The 18,101-nt window shown below is 47.2% G+C and overlaps 1 protein-coding gene across 4 annotated transcripts in view; it reads left to right on the top strand.

The window, feature by feature from the left end:
* Positions 1 to 18,101, top strand: part of NUMBL (NUMB like endocytic adaptor protein) — a 40,094-nt gene that overhangs the window by 2,792 nt on the left and 19,201 nt on the right. For all 4 annotated transcript variants that reach the window (XM_066350024.1, XM_066350023.1, XM_066350025.1 and 1 more), the window contains exons 2-6: positions 1,061 to 1,145; positions 3,133 to 3,272; positions 4,169 to 4,243; positions 4,333 to 4,407; positions 6,495 to 6,635. In XM_066350024.1, the coding sequence (XP_066206121.1) occupies positions 1,061 to 1,145; positions 3,133 to 3,272; positions 4,169 to 4,243; positions 4,333 to 4,407; positions 6,495 to 6,635 (516 nt within the window). The remainder of the gene's footprint in view (positions 1 to 1,060; positions 1,146 to 3,132; positions 3,273 to 4,168; positions 4,244 to 4,332; positions 4,408 to 6,494; positions 6,636 to 18,101) is intronic.

The raw sequence follows: 18,101 nt of genomic DNA, 5'->3' as shown, positions 1-18,101 counted from the left end.
TTGTCTCTGGGTGGTTGTATATATGTCTTGAGTGTGCAATCCTGTTTCTCGACCATTCATGGGCCATGGCCATCAGTGTCTCTGTGTGATTGGGGGTAGAGGACTGTCCATATAGGTTAGTTGATAGTGTTACTAAATGTGAGTCCCTATAACTGGGTATGTGTGACTTAGTGACAGTGTATGAACAAAAAGGTTTACTGGTGTGACTGAAAAAAGGAGTTGAGTGTCCATGTGCAGCTGTGTGCCTGTAGATGATTAAACACATGTGGCTGTAACTGGGTGTGGCTGTGTATGACCAAATGTGTGTGTGTGTCTGCATGCATCAATGACCAGATGTGAACACACAGCAGCAGAGCTAGATGTGGCAAGTGTTTATCTCTATGATTGTGTCTGTGAGACGGGGTGTGATTCTATGTGGGTGGGTCTATGACGTATCTTGGGTGACTACCTAAAGAAACATAACTATCATTGGGTGTGGCCATATGTGTGCTACTCTGGTAGGTATGCCTGGGCTCAGCTCTTTGCATGTGACTGAGAAAATATGGGTGACCAAATACCAGTAGCTGATGTGATCAAGTGTTTGTGTCAGTGCCTAGGCAGGTTGGGATTCTCTGTATGCATGTAGACATATATTTGTAGTGGCTGTGACTGTTTAGGTGTATCGTGTGACCTGGTGTGTGTAGTTAGGGTTGTGTCTGTGTATAACTGAATGCACAGAGCTGTGACCTGGTGCTAGGGACAACTGTAGGTATGAGTTGTGTAGTTGTGTGTGTACATGTGACTGTATGTTTGTGTATCCCTCCCTCCTCACACGATCCCTGTGGGTACTCAGGACCTCCTGAGGCCAGGATATCCCCTAATATATACCCCCAAAACACCTACGTGTTCCTGGGCCCTTGCAACCAGGTGGCTCATATACCTTGTAACAGTTGCTATGACAACCAGGCTCTCATTAGGGAGCCAAAAATGGAAGGGTGTTGGCTGATGTCCAAAGAGGGGGTGAGGTAGAAGACTGAGCCCACTCCAAGTCAGCCTCTTACCTCCTCTGTCCCTTGGGCAGGGCGGACCCAGAAGGCCTGAACAACATCTGTCCCCAACTCCCTGCGGGGTCCTGGGGCCCCCTGAAACCTCCAGGACGGAGCCAGGTGAGTGACCAGCTGGGAACAGGACAGGGACTGAGTGAATGGGTGGGTCTGCCTAGCATAACTAGAAGAACTGTCCTTGCAATCACACAGGCCTAATCACACTCATGAATGGACACCTCAAACCTCTTCCCTGTATACTCAGTGCACGGACACACATACCTAGCCTTTGTCACACAAACTGGGACATTCAGACATACATTGACCTCCCCCCCACACAAGTGCAGGGTCACACAAACATGCAGGCACATCCCCAGACAACACTCAGACTCCCTCAGACAGGTAACTACAGACACTAAGAAGATACTGACGCTTAGATACACATTTTCAAGGGACGCACTTGCACACAGTCATCCAGACAACATGTACACACCGTCACTTTTACAGACAACAGCTGAACTTTCTAAAGCAGACACTGCTTCACAGACAGCACCTGTGGACCCATTCTCTCATAAACATCTAATACCCAGCACTCTCATAGACAATAGCCATGTTTTTCAAAAGTCATATCCTCACAAATAACAATCACAGACAACTCTAAAAGACAACAACCTCACATTCTCTCACACCCTCACAGATGCATGGGTGCATACTGACTCAGAACACTCACGGACCCAACTCTACAACATCCACATGCTCTGACACAGATACACCCTCACAAACACAATAGCTGCAGTATTGGACATAGACATGGTCTCTTGGTAACTCTCATATTATACACTGTCATAGATGGTAACAGTCATCAGCAAAAATAGCCACACCCTCATAGGGACACATGGTTTCAAAGACAACAGCTTTATACTCAGAGACACACACTCATAACCAGTCTCACACATAGATACCCTTCAGCAAAACCCTCAAGGACCTACACTCACAGACAACCACATTCATGGACATAGATCCCCTCACAGACAGCATGCACAGACACACACTCAAAGAAACAACCACTCAGATCCATGTCCTCCGTACAGCCTTCAGAAATACACACACTCACAGCAGTTGCGTGTTCAGCTCTAGACACCTCACAGACACCATTCAGGAACACACCAGCAGCATACTTGCTTGTGCACACACACACTCAGTCCCCATTTGCTGTTGGTGCTCTGTCCTGGGTGTCCCCTCACCCTTATCCTGGGACTATCAGTATGGCTTATCAGTCAGTGAAGAGGGGACAATGAAAACTTGGTAGCTGGCCACCTTCACCACTGCCCCTACCCCTGACAGTCACAGGTGCATACTGATACTGCCTCAGATTCCCCTGCCTTAGACTAGACAAAATTGTTAGAGGGGCAAATCTCAGGCACAGAGACAAGCCCCTGTTCTCCATACCCTCTGGCCCCACATTAGACCCATGCCCTGTGTGTCAAATGCATGCAACTCACAACTCCTGTGCCCTCTGACCACCTCATTCCCCTAAAGCCCTGACCTTGTGACCCTTGACTTCATGCCCTGTAATCCTGGTACCCTCGCAGGCATCCCCAAACTATGGCCCCGTGGGCCACATGTGGCCCCCTGAGGCCATTTATCCGGCCCCCGCTGCACTTCCGGAAGGGGCACCTCTTTCATTGGTGGTCAGTGAGAGGAGCACTGTATGTGGCGGCCCTCCAACAGTCTGAGGGCCCCTGTGTAAAAAGTTTGGGGACCCCCTGCTCCAAAGCCTTAACTTCCCATTACTATGGATCCTAGGCTGTGACATCCCCAATGTCCAGACCCCTAAACGCTGTGACCCCTATCCCAGACCTCCCTGTTCCTTAGCTCCATGTCTTCTGTCCCCTCACTGACTCTTACACTCTTTCCTTATATCACCCCATTTCCCTGTGTCCCCTGACTGCTGTTGATACAAGTTTAATGAATTTCATGCCCTCTGACCCAGTACACCCCTAACCCTGTAACCCTACTCCCTCGTTATCTGACGCCATGCTCCCTGAGCCCTGTGTCTGTTTCTTTTGAGACCCCGGTCCTTGACCCACTCCCGATCTCGTGTCACCAGACAGGGCAGGCACCATGAACAAGTTACGGCAGAGCCTGCGGCGGCGGAAGCCAGCCTATGTGCCCGAGGCGTCACGCCCGCACCAGTGGCAGGCTGATGAGGATGCGGTGCGCAAAGGCACGTGCAGCTTTGCGGTCAGGGTGAGTGAGCGGGGTGGGCAGGGGCTGTGCACACGCGGGGGTCGGTTGGGTGAGGTTCCGTCCTGTGTGGCAGAGACAGTGCATCCACGGAGAACTGTGAAGCCTGCCGAAGCGTGACCCCACAGCCTGAGTCCTTCAGAGGTGGGATTAAAAACCAACACAACGTTCTTTTGTACCAGGACAGTTACTTGGGGGATGTCCCTCCTGGGTCACCCCATTTGGGGATTGACCCCATTTGGTCACCCCAGAGGGTACTGGAAAGTCACACAAATTCTGTAGCATTTGCAAAGCCCTCTGTGACCCTTTACAATGTGACCCTACACTTTTATAAAGAAGACAGCAAGTTCAGGTTCAAATCCCAACTTGGTCCCTTACTGCAGATGCAGACCTTGAGTGTGAAGGGTCCACATTGGGAGGTGTGGGAAATGCTGATGGGAGTGAGGAAGGGAAGGCAGCCAATCAATGGTATGTTATTAAACTGCAGCTGTGGGCAATTGAGCTTAAAGCCACAGGGGCTCCGGGAAATAGAGCCACCCGCCTACAGGGCGAGGGAGCTGGGGCATGTGTACCTCAAGTCCCATTAGTCATTGCTGGGCCAGTCCTCGGATGCCGGGCAGAGATGCAGGTGCTGGTACTCAGAAGGACAACAGTGACAGGGTAAAACCCGGCCACAGAGGCAGGATGGGAACCTCTGCAGCAAACTGGGCTTCAGTTTTCTCCTCCGTATATCTGGGAAAGGGATGGGGGAGCCACCTTGTAGAGTTGAGGTGCAGAGTAAATGAGTTAATACATATGATGTCCTTAGGGCATTGTGTGATGCATCACAGCTGCTCGAGACACTAAGAATTATTGACTACTATGCTTATTTCATGTCCTCCTGTTTCCTCCCTCCCCAGTACCTAGGCCACGTGGAGGTGGAGGAGTCCAGGGGGATGCACGTGTGTGAGGATGCTGTGAAGAAGCTGAAGGCGGTGAGTGAGGAGCTGGCACCGTGTGCGGGCTGGGTCAGACCTGGAAAGGCAGCCCTGATAATGCCCTCTATTGTCACCTCTCCCCCAAGATGGGCCGGAAGTCCGTGAAGTCGGTCCTGTGGGTGTCAGCCGATGGTCTCCGAGTGGTGGATGACAAGACCAAGGTAGGAGGCCCATGGGGATGGGCAAGGGCACCAGAGTTCCCCTCTCCTCACCTTGCTTGAATGGCCCTGGGATGCGTTCCCACTCTAGAATGTCTCTCCCTCAGGGGCCTGTGCTCCTGTAACATCTTGGCACACCTCACAGTCATAATTCAGGATTGAGTATGTGGTTGTTTGTGAGCTGGCACAGGTAGTGGGTAAGGGCACAGACTGTGAAACAGCCACCCCAGCTCCAATCCCAGCTCACCTACGCACCAGCTGGGTGGCTCTGGGTAGGAGATATGACCCTTCTGCGCCTCAGTTGCGGAATCTGTAAAATGGGGATAATAACAGACCCTACCATTACCTGAAAAAGTATATCTCATAGTTTAAAACTATGCTTATATTGATTGAAAAATAATCTCAACTAACTTTTTTGTCACCAAAAATGATTTATTTGGGAGAAAGAAAGGATTGCAACCCATTGTGTGCAGGCATTGCAAGCCTCATGTACACTTTGGCCTGTGTGTCATGGTGGAGGGGTATTTTTTTTAAGATTTTATTTATTGATTTTACAGAGAGAGGAGGGGTATGGAGGAAAGAGAAGTATCAACTCATAGTTGCTTCACTTTAGTTGTTCATTGCTTCCTGTTACTTGTTGTGTGGCCCTTGACTGGGCAGGCCCTCAGCATTCCAGGTCAATGCTCTATCCACTGTGCAATCACAGGCCAGGCTGCAGGGGTATTTGTAGAAGGAAAAAAGAATATAGGCATAGTTTTTTGGGGTTTTTTTTAATGCTTTCTTTTTTTTTTTTTTTTTTTTTTTACAGAGACAGAGAAAGTCAGAGAGAGGGACAGATAGGGACAGACAGGCAGGAATGGAGAGAGATGAGAAGCATCAATCATCAGTTTTTCGTTGTGACACCTTAGTTGTTCATTGATTGCTTTCTCATATGTGCCTTGACCACAGGCCTTCAGCAGACCAAGTAACCCCTTGCTCAAGCCAGCGACCTTGGGTCCAAGCTGGTGAGCTTTGCTCAAACCAGATGAGTCCGCACTCAAGCTGGTGACACCGGGGTACCGAACCTGGGTCCTCCGCATCCCAGTCTGGCACTTTATCCACTGTGCCACCACCTGGTCAGGCGAACATAGGCATAGTTTTAAACTATATGATATACTTTCTCAGGTAATGGTAGGTCTGTTATTATCTCCATTTTACAGATGATACAATTGAGGTGCAGAAGGGTTGTATCTCCTACCCAGGGTCACCCAGCTGGTGAGTGGGTCAGCTGGGCTTGGAGCTGGGGTGGCTGCTCCACAGTCTGCGCTCTTAAAGGCAGGGGAAGTTAGAACCATAGAGCTTTATTATACACACAGAGTTCTTCCTGTAGGGTTCTCCTGTATAGGGTTCTTGTGATTACATAGACTGCAAGAACTTCCATAAGTCCCAGCTCCTCCCATAGCCCCTCCTGACTGATTATGTTTGCTTAAAGTTGCTGTGAGCCTTTGTCACCTGGTATAGCATAAGCTTCAGCTCAAGAATGTTAGCTGTCATGAGTTTGCTGTCCCTCTACCCAGCCCCACAGCAGTGCCATGCAGCCAGGATCTGGGAACCTGTTCACTCACTTTTGAAGTCTCTGCCTCCAGCCCAGAGACTACCAGAGGAGGCAGCCAGCACATTATGAGAGTTAGGTTAATACTGAAAAATATTAACACCTTCCAGACTGAATTCCTTCAGCTTGAAATACTGTTCCTTGCCTTCTGCCTCCAGGAAGCTTAGCCTGGATCCACCCCACCCCCCACTCCTACCCAAGTTGGATCAGGCACCTCCTCTTGGCTCCTGAAGACCCTTGGCCTTCCCCATCCCACCCTTGACCTCTGCCTGTGCCTCCCTGATTACAGCCTGGCTGTGACTCTGGGCTCTCTCCTGGTGATGGGTCTGATTCTGTGCTAAACCGGGTGCTCCATGGCAGAAGGGCCCACAGCAGGATCCGCATGACTGCTGGGTGCCTACTCTAATCAGGATGCAGTATAGAGCAGAGACCAAGGGAATGTTGAATAAATACATGAAAGAGTTTGCATTACTCTCCTGGCCTCCCTAATCGCTCCCAGGACCTGCTGGTGGACCAGACCATTGAGAAGGTCTCCTTTTGTGCTCCTGACCGCAACCTAGACAAGGCTTTCTCCTATATCTGTCGTGATGGAACCACCCGCCGCTGGATCTGCCACTGTTTCCTGGCACTCAAGGACTCGGTGAGTATCGCCAGAGCCTGCTGACTCTTCTCTCCTATTTCTGGCATTCCAGCCCCAGCCCTGGCCGGCCGAGTGGAGTCTGACAAGCCACTCACCTCTCCTCTCCAGGCCTGGTGTTCTCATCTGGAAAAGGGACTGTCCTCAGAGCTCCTAAGTTAGAGAATTATTGCGGGCTTGAGTGGGTCAATACATAGGATTTAGAATAATGCCTGGCACATAGAATGCACTCAGGAAAACATTAGCTATCATCATCATCCTTATTATCAGTACTTCTTCATGTTTCTCTATCTTTTCTAATTGAGGATCATGTACATACAGTCATGTGCACTCCAAAAATTTCTTATGGATAAACCACATCCAGGTCAAGTTCCTGCCCCAGCAGGCTCCCTGGGGCCCTTCTCAAATACCATCTACTCTTCCTTCAGCTTTGATTCATTTTGGCTGTGTTTCTTTATATATTAGGGGATCACAGTCCCCTCTGAGAACTGGATGAAAGCAAAAAATGGGCTGTCTTCTTAGAAGCATTCTCACAGGACTCTGAGGCTTGTGGCAGAAAACCCCTAGATACCAGTCATTTTAGTGAAATAGAAATTTGCTTCTGTTTCGTATGAAAGACATCCAGAGGTAGGCAGTGCAGCATTGGTGTGGCTCACCTCCATTCATCACGGACCACGGCTCATTTTGGTTTTTTTGGGGGTTTTTTTTTGTTTTTTTATTTTATTTATTCATTTTAGAGAGGAGAGAGAAAGGGAGAGAGGGAGACAGAGAGAGAAGGTGGGGAGGAGCTGGAAGCATCAATTCCCATATGTGCCTTGACCAGGCAAGCCCAGGGTTTCGAACTGGCAACCTCAGCATTTCCAGGACGACGCTTTATCCACTGTGCCACCACAGGTCAGGCCACGGCTCCTTTTGGAGTTATGCTGAAGTATGGCTCCACTTCCTGATCCAAGATGGATGCACATGCTCCAGCCTTCACATCTTCATTCCAACCACAGAATGAAGAGAGGCACGCCCTCTCCTTTTTGGGAGCTGTGTATAATTTCTAATTGCATCCCATTGGTCAGAGCCTAGTCACATGCAGGTAGGGACCTGCAAAAGATAACAGAAAATAGAGTTTGTTTTTTTTTGTATTTTTCTGAAGCTGGAAACGGGGAGGCAGTCAGACAGACTCCCTCATGCGCCCGACTGGGATCCGCCCGACACACCCACCAGGGGGCGATGCTCTGCCCACCAGGGGGCGATGCTCTGTCGCGACCAGAGCCACTCTAGCGCCTGGGGCAGAGGCCAAGGAGCCATCCCCAGCGCCTGGGCAATCTTTTGCTCCAATGGAGCCTTGGCTGCGGGAGGGGAAGAGAGAGACAGAGAGGAAGGAGAGGGAGAGGAGTGGAGAAGCAGATGGGCGCTTCTCCTATGTGCCCTGGCCGGGAATCGAACCCGGGACTCCTGCACGCCAGGCCGACGCTCTACCTCTGAGCCAACGGGCCAGGGCTACAGAAAATAGAGTCTTTATTCTTCCCTGTCCCCTGGACCCTGAATTTAGTCCTCCACCCAACTTGGTAGGAAGCCACAGTCTCAGCCTCCTACATTAGTCAGTTCTTTGGTTGCTGGCAATAGAAACTAATCTGGCTAATTTAAATCGAAAATAAAATTCGTGGAAGGATCTGAGGAATTTCAAAAAATCAAAGGGTAGTCAGAGCATTAAACAGCAGAAAGGTCAGAGAGCTGGGCATCCTGGAGACAGTGCACCTGCGGACAGTTCCTTCAGGGCATTGTTGTGAGATGAACCTACCTCTCAACACTTTGGGTTCAAAACCTGGTGAGAGCCTGACCAGGCAGTGGCGCAGTGGATAGAGCATCAGACTGGGACGCAGAGGACCCAGGTTTGAAACCCTGAGGTCGCCAGCTTGAGCACAGGCTCATCTGGTTTGAGCAAGGCCCACCAGCTTGAGAGTCCAAGGTTGCTGGCTTGAGCAAGGGGTCACTCGCTCTGCTGCAACCCCCTGGTCAAGGCACATATGAGAAAGCAATCAATGAACAACTAAAGTGCTGCAACAAAGAATCGATGCTTCTCATCTCTCTCCATTCCTGTCTGTCCCTATCTGTTCCTCTCTCTGGCTCTGTCTCTGTTACAAAAAAAAAAAAAGAAAAATACAATTCAGTGGCACTTAGTACATTCACAGTAACCATCACCTCTATCTAGTTCCAAACATTTACATCACTCCTACGAGACCTCATACCCAGTAAGCAGTCATTCCCAGTCACCCCCCACTCACACACTCTAATCGCCTGGCACCCTGTAATATGTTTCCTGTCTCTATGGATTTACTTATTCTGGGCATTTCATACACATTGAATCATACAGTATGTGGTCTTTGTGTCTGGCTTCTTTCATTTAGCATTATGTTTTCAGGGTTCATCCATGTTGTAGCATGGATCAGTTCTCTTTTATGATTGAATAATATTCCGTTGTATAAATAGAGTGCGTTTTGTTTATTCATCCATTGATGGCAATCTGGGTTGTTTCCACCTTTGTCTCTTGTAAATAGTGCTGCTATGGACGTTCATGTACAAGTATTTGTTTGAGTAACTCTTTTTAATTTGGGGGGTATATATATACCCAGGAGTAGAATTGCTGAGCCATAGAATAAACCTATGTTTAATTTTTTGAGGAATTATAAAATTGTTTTCCATAGTGGTTGCACTATTTTACATAAAAATATACAAGGTTTCTAGTGTCTCCACATCCTCATTGACATTGATTTTTAATTTTTTTTTTATTATAGCCATCCTATTAGGTATGAAATAGCTATCTCACTGAGTTTTTTGTGTTTTTTTTTTTTGTATTTTTTTGAAGTTAGAAGCAGGGAGGCAGTCAGACTCCCCCGCATGCGCTCTACTGGGACCCACCCGGCATGCTCACCAGGGGCGATGCTCTGCCCATCTGGGGCATCTCTCTGTTGCGGCCAGAGCCATTCTAGCTCCTGAGGCGGAGGCCATGGAGCTGTCCTTGGTGCCTGAGCCAACTTTGTTCTAACAGAGCCTTGGCTGCGGGAGGAGGAGAGAGAGAGAGAGGAAGGAGAGGGGGAAGGGTGGAGAAGCAGATGGGCACTTCTCCTATGTGCCCCGGCTGGGAATCGAACCCCGGACTTCCACACACTGGGCCCATGCTCTACCACTGAGCAAACCAGCCAGGACCTCATTGAGATTTTGATTTGCATTTCCTGTTTTTTTTTGTTTTTTTTTTGTGGCAGAAACAGAGAGTCAGAGAGAGGGACAGATAGGGACAGACAGACAGGCAGGGAGACAGATGAGAAACATCAATTCTTCGTTGCGGTTCCTTAGTTGGGGGGGGTTAGAGCAGACCGAGTGACCCCTTGCTCGAGCCAGCGACCTTGGGCTCAAGCTGGTGAGCCCCGCTTAAACCAGATGAGCCTGTGCTCAAGCTGGCTACCTCGGGGTCTTGAACCTGGGTCCTCCACATCCCAGTCCGACGCTCTATCCACTGCGCCACTGCCTGGTCAGGCGATTTGCATTTCCTTAATGACGAATGATCTTGAGTAGCTTTTCATGTATTTACTGGACAGTTTTTCATCTTCTTAGGAGAAATGGCTTTTCAAATTCTTTACATATATTTTAAAATTTATTTTTAATTTCTATTTTTAATTTTTATTTTTGGCAAGAGTGAGAGAGAGGAAGGGAGAGAGATGGGAAGCATCAACTCATAGTTGCTTCACTTTAGTTGTTCATTGATTGCTTTTCTTATGTGCCTTGACTGGGGGCCTCAGGCCGAGCCAATGACCCCTGCTCAAGCAGGCGACCTTGGGCTCAAGCCAGCAACCTTGGGCTTCAAGCTAGCGACCTTTGGGCTAAAGCCAGTCATCATGGGATCATGTCTATGATCCCACTCAAACTGGGGACACCACGTTCAAGTTGGCAAGACTGTATTCAAACCAGTAAGCCTATGCTCAAGCTAGCAACCTCAGAGTTTCAAACCTGGGTCCTCAGTGTACCAGGTTTTCACTCTATCCACTGAAAACCACTGGTCAGTCTCTTTACCCTTTTTTTTTTTTTTTTGTGGCAGAGACAGGGAGAGTCAGAGAGGGACAGATAGGGACAGACAGACAGGAAGGGAGAGAGGTGAGAAACATCAATTCTTCATTGCGGTTCCTTTGTTCATTGATTCATTTCTCATATGTGCCTTGACCGGGGGGCTACAGCAGACTGAGTGATCCCTTGCTTGAGCCAGCAACCTTGGGTCCAAGCTGGTGAGCCTTGCTCAAACCAGATGAGCTCGTGCTCAAGCTGGCGACCTCAGGGTCTCAAACCTGGGTCCTCTACATCCCAGGCTGACGCTCTATCCACTGCGCCACCACCTGGACAGACTCTTTACTCATTCTTTAATTGTCTTTTTATTGTTGAATTGTAAGAGTTCTTTATATATATAATTTGGATTCTAGACTGTTTTCAATTATATGATTCACAAAATTTTCCCCCATTTTAGGGTTGTCTTTTCACTTTCTTGATAGTGTTCTTTGATGAAAAGACATTATTAATATTGCATGACCAGGTGGTGGTGCAGTGGATAGAGCATCAACCTGGGACACTGAGGACCGAGGTTCAAAACCCCAAAGTCACTGGCTTGAGTGTGGGGTCACCGGCTTGAGCATGGAATCATAGACATGACCCTATGGTCTCTGGCTTGAGCCCAAAGGTCACTGGCTCAGCTGTAGCCTTCTACTCAAGCCACATATGAGAAAGCAATCAATGAACAACTAAGGGGCTGCAATGATGAGTTGATGCTTCTCATCTCTCTCTGTCTGTCTGTCTCTCTCACTGAAAAAATGTTTTTTAATTAATTTTGATGAAGTTCAGTTTACCTATTTTTTTTCTTCTTTTTTATATCCTCTTGATCATATCTAAGAATCCATGTTTTATTTATAAAACCCCGTTTCATTGTAAGAGTTTTATAGTTTTAGCTCTTACATTTAGGTCTTTGATCCATTTTGAGTTAATTTTTGTAAGTTGTCTGAAATAGGGATCCATTTTCCCTTTTTTAATATGTGTATCTGTTGTCCCAGCACCTTTTGTTAAAGAAACTGTCCTTTCTCTTGAATAGTCTTAGCACTCATATTGCCAAGCAAATCAGTTGACTGTAGATGTGTGGGTATATATCTGGGTGCTTAGTTCTGTTTTATTGGTCTATATGTTTATCCTTATGCCAGTTTCACTGTTTTGATTACTATTACTGTAGCTTTGCAATTGAAAAGTGTAAGTTATTCTATTTTGTTCTTTTTTTTTTTTTTGTATTTTTCTGAAGCTGGAAACGGGGAGGCAGTCAGACAGACTCCCACATGCGCCCGACTGGGATCCACCCGGCACGCCCACCAGGGGACGATGCTCTGCCCATCCGGGGCGTCGCTCTGCCGTGACCAGAGCCACTCTAGCGCCTGGGGCAGAGGCCACGGAGCCATCCCCAGCACCCGGGCCATCCTTTGCTCCAACGGAGCCTCAGCTGCGGGAGGGGAAGAGAGAGACAGAGAGGAAGGAGAGGGGGAAGGGTGGAGAAGCAGATGGGCACCTCTCCTGTGTGCCCTGGCCGGGAATCAAACCCAGGACCTCTGCACACCAGGCCGACGCTCTACCACTGAGCCAACCAGCCAGGGCCTCTATTTTTTTCTTTTTCAAACTTGTTTCGGCTATTCTGGGTCCCTTGCAATTCCATATAAATTTTAGGATTAGCTGTTTTATTTCTGTAAGAGTCCACTGGAATTTTGATAGGGATTGCATCAAATCTGTAGATCACTTTGGGAAATATTGTCATCTTAACAAGATGAAGTCTTCCAATTAATGAATCCAAGATGTTCTATTTATTTAGTTCTTTTAAAATTTTTTTTAGCAATGTTTTGTTTTTATTATATATGTCTTTCATTTCTTTGTATTTATTCTTTAACAATTTTGTTCTTTTAGATGCTATTGTAAATAAAATTGTTGTCTTAATTTCATTTTTGTATTGTTCACTGCTAGTCTATATAGATGCAACTGATTTTTGTTGATCTTGTATCCTGTAACTGTGCTGAATTTATTTATTAACACTAATAATTTGTGGCTTCTTTAGGATTCTACATGCAAGATAATGTCATCTGCAAGTAGAGATAATTTTACTTCTCCCTTTCTAATTTGGCTGCCTTTTATTTCTTTTTCTTGTCTAATTACTCTGGCTAGTACTTCCAGAATAGTGTTGACTAGAAGTAATGAAAATGGTTATTCTTGTCTTTTTTTTTTTTAATTTTTTATTTTTTTGTATTTTTCTGAAGCTGGAAACGGGGAGAGACAGTCAGACAGATTCCCACATGCACCCGACCGGGATCCACCCGGCACGCCCACCAGGGGCGATGCTCTACCCACCAGGGGGTGATGCTCTGCCCCTCCGGGGGGTCGCTCTGCTGAGACCAGAGCCACTCTAGTGCCTGGGGCAGAGGCCAAGGAGCCATCCCCAGCGCCCGGGCCATCTTTGCTCCAGTGGAGCCTTGGCTGCGGGAGGGGAAGAGAGATACAGAGAGGAAGGAGGGGATGGGGGTGGAGAAGCAAATGGGCGCTTCTCCTATGTGCCCTGGCCGGGAATCGAACCCGGGTCCCCTGCACGCCAGGCCGACGCTCTACCACTGAGCCAACTGGCCAGGGCCGGTTATTCTTGTCTTGTTCCTCATCTTAGGGGAAAACTTTCAGTTTTTTACCATTGAGTATGATATTAGCTGTGACTTTTTCATAAATGTTCTTTGTCAGGTTGAAAGTAGTTCCCATCTGCTTCAAGTTTGTTGAGTGTGGTGTTTTTTTTTTAATCACAAAAGACTGTTGATTGTTGTCAAATGCTTTTTCTGCATCAGTCAAGGTGATCATGTGTTTCTTTCCCTTCATTCTATTAATGTGTATTACACTGATTGCTTTTTATGTGTAGAACCAACCTTGAATTCTTGGGATAAATCTCACTTGATTATGGTGCATAATCTTTTTAATATGCTTCTGGGTTCAGTTTGCTAGCATTTTGTTGAGGATTTTTTTTTTTTCTGTATTTTTCTGAAGCCGGAAACGGGGAGAGACAGTCAGACAGACTTCCGCATGCGCCCGACCAGGATCCACCCGGCATGCCCACCAGGGGGTGACGCTCTGCTCACCAGGGGGCGATGCTCTGCCCCTCCGGGGCGTCGCTCTGTTGCGACCAGAGCCACTCTAGCGCCTGGGGCAGAGGCCGGGGAGCCATTCCCAGCGCCCGGGCCATCTTTGCTCCAGCGGAGCCTCGGCTGCAGGAGGGGAAGAGAGAGACAGAGAGGAAGGAGAGGGGGAGGGGTGGAGAAGCAGATGGGCGCCTCTCCTGTGTGCCCTGGCCGGGAATCGAACCCGGGACCTCCACACGCCAGGCCGACACTCTACCACTGAGCCAACCGGCCAGGGCCTTTGTTGAGAATTTTTGTCCCCAAGTTTAACTTTAAGAGGTGGTTGAACATCTTGGTTATGAACCCAAAGTCTGACAGATCTCATGAGAATACAAATTCTGACACTCATTATGATGGGTGTATTAACTGAGCCTCAGTTTCTTCATCTATAAGATAGGTTCATAAGTGTGTACCTTCTGGTATTGTTCTGAGGATTCTGTAAAAGGATGCAAGTTAGGGCTCGGCCTAGGCTGGATACATTTACACTGACACGTGGTGTTTCTCTGTGCTGCGTACCTTGCATATACAGTTGTTCCTTGCCATATCGCAGTTCACTTTTCATGGTCTCACTGTATTGCAGATTTTTAAATTGTATATATCTATCTAATTTTGTATCACAGATTTTTCGCTATATCGCAGGATTTTGCAGTATATAGGTATTTTATATATTTATTATTTTAATTATTTTGCGGTAAAATAAGCAAAATAAGTGGGGGAAAGGTTAATAACAGTGTGGGAGAGGTTTATAAGAGTGTGGGAGGGTTTATAAAAGCCTTAAAATATATATAAATAATAAAGTAAATACAGGGTTGCTGCTTCGCAGATTTTCGCCTATTGTGGGGAGAATCTAATTCTTCTCATTTTTTTTAAAGATTTATTTATTTTTACAGAATGGCGGGAGAGAGAGAAGGTGAGAAGTGAGGGAGAGAAGGAGGGAGAGGAATGGGAAGCATTAACTCATAGTTGTGGCTTCCCTTATGTGCCTTAAACAGGCAAGCGCAAGGTTTCGACCAGCGACCTCAGCATTCCAGGTCAACATTTTACCCACTGCACCACCGCAGTTCAGGCACAGTAACTTGCAGTAACCCTGTGAAGTAGATGCTGTTAGGGAGTGCCTCATTTTAGAGATAAGGAGGCTCAGGCACTGAGAGGTGAAGTGATTTTCTTGAGAATACACAGCTGGAAAATGGGAAGCCAGCATCAATCCGGGCTGTCTGGCCTTGGAGCCTCTCAAGTAGGCACTCGGAAGAGAGTGACTGTTGATTTTTACTCCTAGTGTTTTATTAGAAAATGTTTCCAAGCATGCAGAAAAGTCAAAAGACTTGTACAGTAACCAGTCATGTTTATACATACCCCACAGATCCTGCCATTTACATGTCTATGCTCACTCTTGCTTATCTGTCCATCTTTTTTTCTTTTTATTTTAAGCAAGAGCTAGAGAGAAAGAGACAGGCAAGAAGGGAGAGAGATGAGAAGGATCAACTTATAGTTGCAGCACTTAAGTTGTTCATTGATTGCTTCCTCATATGTGCCTTGACCGAGGGGCTCCAACAGAGCTTGTGACCTCTTGCTTAAGCCTGCGACCTTTGGGCTCAAGTCAGCGACCAGGGGTCATATCTATGATCCCATATTCAAGTCAGTGACCCCACGCTCAAGTGAGCCCGCAATCAAGCCAGATGAGCCCGTGCTCAAGCCAGCAACCTTGGGGTTTCGAACCTGAGTCCTCTGCGTCCCAGTTCGACACTCTATCCACTGTGCCACCACCTGGTCAGGCTTATTTTTTATTTTATTATATTTCTTTTAGAGAGAGAGACAGACAGACAGGAAAAAGGAGAGATGAGAAAATTCAACTCATAGTTGCAGCACCTTAGTTGTTCATTGATAGCTTTCTCATATGTGCCTTGACCAGGCCGGGGAGGGGGAATCCAGCTGAGCCAGAGACCCCTTGTTCAAACCAGTGACCTTGGGCTTCAAGCCAGTGACCATGGGGTCGTGTCTATGATTCCACACTCAAACTGGCAGCTCTGTGCTCAAGCTGGAGAGTTTCAAACCTGTCCCCTCGGCATCCCAGACCGACACTCCATCTACTGCACCACTGCCTGGTCAGGCTCAGCTCTTTTTTAAAGTGCAATAGCTTGTTATTCAGCCTCTTGTCATGCCAAAATATAAATATTTTGTGCATATACTACTATACTGAGTACACCCTCTATAACAGGCAAAGTTGTACATCAAATTATATTTCATGCTACCTGATTATATAAAAATGCAAAGTGAAAATGATTTCAGTTTCTTTTAACATTACTTGTAACCAATTTAGCAGGAGATATGAGACACAAAATCGTAGTAAAATGACACAGAGCAATCATGCAATTTTCACTGAAGTGTAACTTGTCATAATTTGTTATGAATATACAAAGACAGTCTTTTAAAATGTTATTTTTACTAAGATTCTGGCAACAGCTTTTATATAGTGTACCAGGCCTGCCACTCAATTTGTATATGATGTCTCTGCTTCAATATGAAGCTATTACCAAAAAGAAAAGAAAGAAAGAACCCTAAAACCTGCTTTACACAAGCTAAATATCTTGCCAAGAATGCCATTAAATGCAGTAAGGAATTTAAGATAGCAATAATAAAAAGTTAAGGAATTTAAGATAGCAATAATAAAAAGTTAATAAAAAGCTATGCCTGCCTGACAAGGTGGTGGCACAGTGGATAGAGCGTCGGACTGGGACGTGGAGGACCCAGGTTCGAGACCCCGAGGTCGCCAGTTTGAGCATGGGCTCATCTGGTTTGAGCAAGGCTCACCAGCTTGGAGCCAAGGTCGCCGGCTTGAGCAAGGGGTCACAAGCTCTGCTGTAGCCCCCCCGGTCAAGGCACATATGAGAAAGCAATGAATGAGAAACTAAGGTGCCGCAACAAAGAGTTGATGCTTCTCATCTCTCTCCCGACCAGTCTGTCTGTCCCTATCTGTCCCTTTCTCTGTCTCTGTCACCAAAAAAAAAAAAAAAAAAAAAAAGCTATGCCAGACTGGTGGTGGTGCAGTGGATAAAGCATCAACCCAGAACACTGAGGTTCCAAACTCCAAGGTCACCAGCATGAGCTCATGAGCGCTAGCTCGTCAGCATGGGGTCACTGGCTTGATCGGGGGCATTATCCACATGATCCCAAAGCTTACCAGTTTGAGACCAAAAGTCACTGGGATGAAAAGCCCATGATCGCAGGCTTGAGCCAGGGGACACTGGCAAGGCCCAGGTCAAGGCACACATGAGAAGCAATCATCTTACAACTAAAGTGAAAGCAATTACGAGTTGATGCTTCTCGCCCTCCCTGTCTCTTTCTCACTCACTCTCTTTCTCTCTCAACTAAATTTGAAAAATAAATAAAAATAAAGTTAATAAAAGCTAAACATTACAGCCTAAATGAAATTCATATAAATATATATTTTTTCTTTTTTGTATTTCTCTGAAGTTGGAAACAGGGAGGCAGTCAGACAGACTCCCACATGCACCCGACCGGGATCCACCCGGCACGCCCACCAGGGGGCGATTCTCTGCCCATCTGGGGCGTCACTCTGCCACAATCAGAGCCATTCTAGCGCCTGAGGCAGAGGCCACAGAGCCATCCCCAGTGCCCGGGTCATCTTTGCTCCAATGGAGCCTTGGCTGCGGGAGGGGAAGAGAGAGACAGAGAGGAAAGAGAGGGGGTGGGGTGGAGAAGCAGATGGGCGCTTCTCCTGTGTGCCTTGGCCAGGAATCGAACCCAGGACTCCCGCACGCCAGGCCGACGCTCTACCATTGAGCCAACTGGCCAGGGCCATACAAATATTGCTATTACTGGTTACATAAAAGTTTCCTGGCTGGTTAAAACTTAACAGTGTAGGCCCTGGCCAGTTGGCTTAGTGCAGTGGTCGGCAAACTCATTAGTCAACAGAGCCAAATATCAACAGTACAACGATTGAAATTTCTTTTGAGAGCCAAACTTTTTAAACTTAAACTATATGGGTAGGTACATTCCTTATTGAGGTAGCGCCTGCACGTGGTATTTTGTGGAAGAGCCACACTCAAGGGGCCAAACAGCCTCATGTGGCTTGTGAGCCACAGTTTGCCGACCAGGGGCTTAATGTATAGAGCATCAGCCCAGTATACGGACATCCTAGGTTTGGTCCCTGGCCAGGGAACAGATGAAAAGTGACCATGCTTCTCTTTCCCTTCCTCTCTTCCCTCTCTCTCTCTCTTCCCCTCTCCCAGACAGT

The sequence above is a fragment of the Saccopteryx leptura genome, chromosome 9 (assembly GCF_036850995.1).
Source record: "Saccopteryx leptura isolate mSacLep1 chromosome 9, mSacLep1_pri_phased_curated, whole genome shotgun sequence".
Classification (NCBI taxonomy): domain Eukaryota; kingdom Metazoa; phylum Chordata; class Mammalia; order Chiroptera; family Emballonuridae; genus Saccopteryx; species Saccopteryx leptura.
The sequence above is the reverse complement of the archived record's forward strand: the minus strand, read 5'-3'. Positions and strand labels throughout refer to the sequence as shown.